Source organism: Gavialis gangeticus, unplaced genomic scaffold (genome assembly GCF_001723915.1).
Source record: "Gavialis gangeticus isolate Ggan-Ray unplaced genomic scaffold, GavGan_comp1, whole genome shotgun sequence".
In the NCBI taxonomy this organism is placed as follows: Eukaryota; Metazoa; Chordata; order Crocodylia; family Gavialidae; genus Gavialis; species Gavialis gangeticus.
Genome location: NW_017729022.1, coordinates 60,386,414 through 60,392,626, shown reverse-complemented (window position 1 = coordinate 60,392,626; position 6,213 = coordinate 60,386,414). Strand labels below are relative to the sequence as shown.

The 6,213-nt window shown below is 48.3% G+C and overlaps 1 protein-coding gene across 2 annotated transcripts in view; it reads left to right on the top strand.

The window, feature by feature from the left end:
- Positions 1-6,213, top strand: part of EP300 (E1A binding protein p300) — a 120,562-nt gene that overhangs the window by 64,830 nt on the left and 49,519 nt on the right. For both annotated transcript variants that reach the window (XM_019515128.1, XM_019515127.1), the window contains exons 8-10: positions 631-768; positions 1,620-1,737; positions 2,356-2,530. In XM_019515128.1, coding sequence (XP_019370673.1) covers positions 631-768; positions 1,620-1,737; positions 2,356-2,530 — 431 coding nt within the window. The remainder of the gene's footprint in view (positions 1-630; positions 769-1,619; positions 1,738-2,355; positions 2,531-6,213) is intronic.

Below are 6,213 nucleotides of genomic sequence, written 5' to 3'. Positions count from 1 at the left end.
CTGTTTGATGATACAAAAGGTAGTTTATGCAAACTAGACAGGTAGGAATTTTATGGCTTGACAACATTAATATAATGTTGGTAAATGGTTTTATACAAGTGCCTACTGTATAAGACACTCTCTCTGAATATTAGAATATTAGAATATTAGAGCAGACCTCAAGGAAAATGCAGAAGCAGTATGGTGATGCATTGCACCTCTATAATGTACCATGCTCTAGGCCTGTGAGGCACTGTTGCCCTATCTTTCTGGGATACAGCATTATTGATTTGTAACTTCCAAGTCCATGCTCTTTTTGCAAAAGGAATGGAGTAGTAGATTCTAATGTTGTCCAGGTTCCTTTTGGGTACTATAACTTGCTTGGTTTTCTGTTGGATTTGATAGTTTTAATATTCTGAATTGATGTGTAGGGCTGTGATGTGCTGTCAGACAGCCATCTTGCATCGCCCCAGAGGTGGCTGCATTTCATTGATCATTGAAGTGATTACTGCTCAGTTTGGGAATTAGTAAAAGAACAAGTGACTGCTTTGTCATCCTTCAGTATAAAATTAGGGTATCAATGTGAAGTCACAAATCAAATCTAACGTTGTTATTTTTTTCCCTTCAACAAATTTTTATTTTGCTTTCAAGTCCCATAATGAGCGAGAGCGCCAGTGTTGCCAGTTTGGGGGCTATGCCAACAGCAGCACAACCATCCAACACTGGAATTCGAAAACCGTGGCATGAAGATATAACTCAGGACCTTCGAAATCATCTTGTTCATAAACTGTGAGTATCCAACACAAGTTCCTGTTAAGCTAAAAGGTGCTGGTGGTTTTCTAAAATGAAGTATACCCAGCTCCTTAGATTTACAAAGAACCTTGTATAGATCTTCTTTAAAAAGTTCTGTCTGGTGCATGTGGGTGTCTATATGTGAGCAGCAAGGCCGTTCCAATGCGCTGTAATTATGTGTTGGAGCAGACTCGATTTAATAGTCTGCTGGAACTTGGTAATTACTGCATTCCAGCAGATTCCAGTGTCTTGTGTATCAGCATCCCTGTGCTTAAAAATGGCAGCAGGGGCACTTTAACTTAAGTTTGTTGAACAAGCTTTAGTTAAAGCAACGCTGCTGCTATTTTTAAGCATGGGAATGCCAGTACGTGAGATGCTTCCTCTCCCCCACTTCCCCCCATTCCTGGAGCATGTGTATAAATGCCCTGTGAGACCAGGCTTAGAGAAGCTATGAAATCTGGGTAGCTTGTACATTTATCAAAAGCAAAAGGCTTTTCCAAGGTTGGACAATGAGTGTAGATTTTGGATGTGTCAGTAGTAAGAAGGAATAATTCCAACAGATGCAGTTATTTCCTCTTGTTTATGCTGTTTTTTAAAGTTGTCAGCTGCTTTAGTTCTGTCCCTGTTGTATCTAATATATCCCACTCTCTATTCCCAGTGGTAACGTTGGGAGAGAAATGGGGTATAGAGCCCACTAAATTTATTACCTCTTATTCCTAAAACAGTTTGCAAGAAACTTAGATTCTTTTGAAATGGTCTAAAATCTCCTAACTGATCAGTTCACTTACTTAGGTTCAAGGGGTTCATTTCTTTTTTAATCTGTTTGCTTGGGTTTTTCCCTTTTTCAGAGTTCAAGCCATATTTCCTACTCCTGACCCTGCAGCATTAAAAGACAGGCGCATGGAGAACCTGGTGGCATACGCTCGAAAAGTGGAGGGGGATATGTATGAATCGGCAAATAGCAGGGTAAGTTGCAATTTCCTTTCTCACTAGCGTGGGCTGATGTGCATAGAACTCAAGTTGTATGGACAGTAGACAGTATTCATGGAGTCAGTCTTGAACATACCTCGGTAGACTACAGAAATGAAGTAGTGGTTGTGGAGTGATGTAGAAGTTTTAACTGGGACAAGTTGGGTCCCAAAAATGAATAATGTGCCAGGGAACTTTTTGAAAAGGGTGGCAGCCATCCATACTGCTTAGCTTTCAAGTTTTTGCTTTTTTTTCTTAAGCATGTACATTTCCTTCTCTTTTATCCTCCTTGGGCCATGTTTGGGATTTCTCAGTTTCTCCCAAATGTACTGTAAAGTCAGTGCTTACACTTCACTGTGGCATCTATCAAAGAAATGCTCAGTGTCAGCAAAGGAATCTCCACAGGAGGTCCCAGCCACCTTACAGTTGCCAGAAATACTCTGAATTATGCCCACATAACCCTCAGGAAAGATTGTTGCTCAAAATGCTGCAAGAAAATAAAAGACTCAACCATAGTGCATATGGAGAAAGTCCTTTTTCCCATTCTATATTTGATCAGTTTTAATCTGTCAGCTTCACTTATTGCATGTTTCTTGTCTCATGTTCCCCCAACAGGCAGAGTACTATCACTTGCTAGCTGAGAAGATATATAAAATTCAGAAGGAATTAGAGGAAAAGCGAAGGACCAGACTGCAGAAGCAAAACATGATACCAAATGCACCAGGCATGCCTCAAGCTCCCATGAATCAAGGGCCCAATATGGGGCAGCCACAGCCAGGGATGTCTGCAAGTAAGGACAGTTGCGTTAGTTAAATGGGATTACCTGGTGCAGTGAAATTTATCATTGACCAAAATCCTTATCCCCTTTGTTTTACAGCTCATCTGGTAAAGTAGCTAAATGCATAATTTTTTTTAGTAGAACTCAAAACAGTTTTCTTTTTAGTGTATGGCCAAGTGGTGTTCTCGGGGCTGCTTATTTGCTGTTCATTGTTTTGTAAAATCTCATGCTCACTTGCATTGAGTTGGTGAACAGAGTCTGGTATCCTGACACAAATTTGAAAACCACGAATTCATCTTTGGTCACTGGCATCTGCAGGTTCTCGGTTAATAGCACATGCTTTATGTTGCTTCTGGTGAACGCCCTAGACCAATGGTACCTTTTTGTCTAGTGGGCTGTGTGGGTAGTGTCTGGTCCCATTGGCCCAGATCCAGCCAGTGAGCTCAATCTGGCGGCCAGAGCAGGTGTGATGGGGGACCCCATCTGGCTACATCAGAGAGATAGGGGACAGCCCTGCCTCAATCTTTCTGTGCCAGGGAAGGAGACTTGGCCTGGCCCTGCAGAGGGGGAGGGGACATAATTTAGCCCCAGGGCCAGGAGATGGTTGTGTCCTGACCCCACTGGGGAAAATGGCATAGCCTGGTTCCAGCCTGGCTAGGAGAAGGGAAAAAGGCATGGCCTAGACACATGGGGGAAGGAGGAGACATAGGCCAGTCCCAGAGCAGCTGCACAGGTGGAGGGGGCATGGTGCAGCCTCAGCCTAGCTGCACAGAGTAAAGTGGACATGGCCCTGCCCCAATCTAATCATGTGGGGGTGTGGTTGCAGCATAATTCTGATCTACCACATGGGGCTTGCAATTTTGGGAGCAGGGACAGGTGGTAGTATTAACTGCCACTGCTCCCCTACTGCCAAATTTCCCAACCTGTGGGAAGTCCCATGGGCTGAATTCCCAGGCTATGTTGGCCGCGTTCGGCCTGCAGGCTGAAAGGTGAACACCCCTGTCCTAGACCATGTGCAGCTTTAAAAAGAGACTGTTTAGTACTCAGTTTAGAGGCCATGTTGTACTTGTTTCCCTTTGCCTGTGAATTTGCATTATGCACCATTAGAGGCAGCTTCTAGGAGGCTCTTTTTAAAGGTGGTCCTGAAGTATAGGGGGTATAGCTGTAATCCTAACCTAGGGATAACAGATGCTGAGATGAGCCTGATGAGAGTTGCATTAGAGAGAGAGAGATGCTCATCTCTTGAATTTAAAAATTAAAAGTAATGGATTTGGGAAATCAGCTTTAGAAGTGCAGTGAGACCCTCTATTTATATTGTATGCTACCGGACTGGTGGGTTAGATGTCCTCCATTCTTTTGAAGTCTAAATCTCAGCTTATTCCATTTCTCTCTAGCAGCCACCCCCTCCTTTTACTCAAAATGAGCCCCTATGGCCCCTACACATGACAGGTATTGCACAATTAACTGGTTAATTTCACAATTACCTGGAGACCAGCTACATGTGTGAAGTAGCTGTCGCACAATAAAAAGCTCAGACTAGCTATGACATTAGTACACATTTTCAAGTTCTATCTTTATACATGGCTGCTGTCAAGCTTTAATTTGCATGTGTAGCAGTGTCTACTCTGTGGCTAGGAGCCCTTCCCAGCTGCAGGGGTGCACCATGCCCAGGGTAAAACCCCCAAGGCCTAGGGATTGAGGCAGCCTCATACCCAGGTGGTGGGGGTTTCCCGCACCCTTGAGTCCTAGGGATCGTGGCAGACGTGATTCTCCAGCCCTGGGAGTTCCCATGCACTCCCAGGGCAGGGAGATCATTCTCTGTTGATCCTCCAGCCCCAAGGGTGAATGTGATGCCCTCATGGCTGGGAGCCCCTCAACTGGGGTGCTTGGGGTTTCCAGGCATGGGAGCTTGGTGTTTGTTGGTGCAGAGGCAACCTGGGATCAGCATCTCCCCTGCATCAGCAATAATGTGGGATTGTGTGAATTGTGCATTATATCCCATCATGCCTTTACCTGCATGTGTGGAAGGGGCCTCGATGTTGTGTTCTGGTGTTTGCAGCCTGGCAGCTTCAAGAAAAGTGCCAGGACCAGAACATTGACCTTCTCCTCACGTTTGTTGACCTAACCAAAGCCTTCAACACAGTAAACTGTGAAGGCCTCTGGGAAATCGTGAAGAAGTATGGATGCCCCAGAAAATTCATCAATATGGTTCGACAGTTCCTTGCGAATGGCAAATGCTCTGACCCCTTCCCGTCACAGATGGCGTCAAGCAGGGTTGTGTGCTTGCACCTACCCTCTTCAGCATGGTTATTCTCTGCCATGTTGTCAGATGCCTTCCAAGATGATGACCAGGGATCCTGGTTTTCTCTGATTTAAAAATTGCAAATTCTGTGATTTTTTTTAAAAACCCAAAATCCATGATAAAAATTAAAGACCCCCTCCAGCCCCTCCCCAGTGCTGCTGGTGCCCTGCACTCCCCCCTCCCTCCCCCCACCACACAGTCTCAACAGCCCTCCTGATGCCCCTCACAATGGCCCCACAGACATGCATACAGAGGCACACAGACACTGACACCCACCCCAGCAGGTAAGCATGTGTGGGGGGAAGGGGCTGGGTAGGGCAGGGGAAAGGGAAGGAGCTGGGGGAGTAGATCAAGAAGTGGGGGAGCATGCCCCTGTGCCCACTACCAGGAGCAGGGCCAGGGGGTGAGGGCAGGGTTGCCACTCTGAGAGCCACATGTGGTGGCTGGCCTTGATGGGTTTTGCACATGGAGGCTGCCACCACGACTCTGCCACTGCACCATGCACTACCATCCCATGGCCACCCGCACAGCTTTGTGGGCAAGTAATGCAGGGCATGGCAGCATGGTGGCAACCACTGTGTGTGGGCCACATACATGCCACCCAGCCAGGGGGTGGAAAGGGGGGCTTACATGCAACGGCTGCCACTGTATCACTGCTTATGCCTCGCGACCGGCTGCATGGCTCCGCAGTGGTTTGGGGTGCTGGTGGCTACATGCTGGCTGGGGCAGGGGGGCTATGTGGGCAAGCACTGTCACCATGGAGCCATGCCCTTTGCCGCTGGATCCTAGAGGTAAGTAGGGCTTGGAGGCTGTGGGGCAGGGCTGGGAAAGATGGTTGGGGGCTGAGGGAGTGGGGGGGTGCTGCTAGCCCCAGGTGGCACAGTGCAGCTGGGAGCAGGGCCAGGAGGTGAGGGTAGGGGTGCTCCTCTACGGGAGCTTTGTAGGCAAGCGATGTGGGGCGCAGTGTGGTGGTGCCTGCCATGTGCGGGCTACACATATGCTCCCCCTGTCCGGCTGCCTGCGGGGGGGGTGGGGGTTTTCATGTGGCTGGCTGCACAGCTCCATGGCCGGCTCTGCAGCAGCAGTGAGGGATGGTGGCTGGGGGGTGGGCTCGCATGCTGCCGCTTACCTGTAGGGCTGTGCCAGTGGTGATGGTTACTGCCTACAAAACCTTCCCATGTTGCTGTGTGGCTGGCCGCAGGGTGCCAGCAGCAGTGGCAGGGTGGTGGTGGCCATGGCTGCCATGCAGCGCAGGGTGGTGGTGGCCATGGCTGCCACCACAGTGCTGCTGCAGCTGGCTGCACGGCTCTGGGCACAGCCCCACGTGACTCAGGGAGGTTTTGTGGGCAGTGTCCATCAACGCTGGAACGGCTCTATAAGTAACTGACAGCGG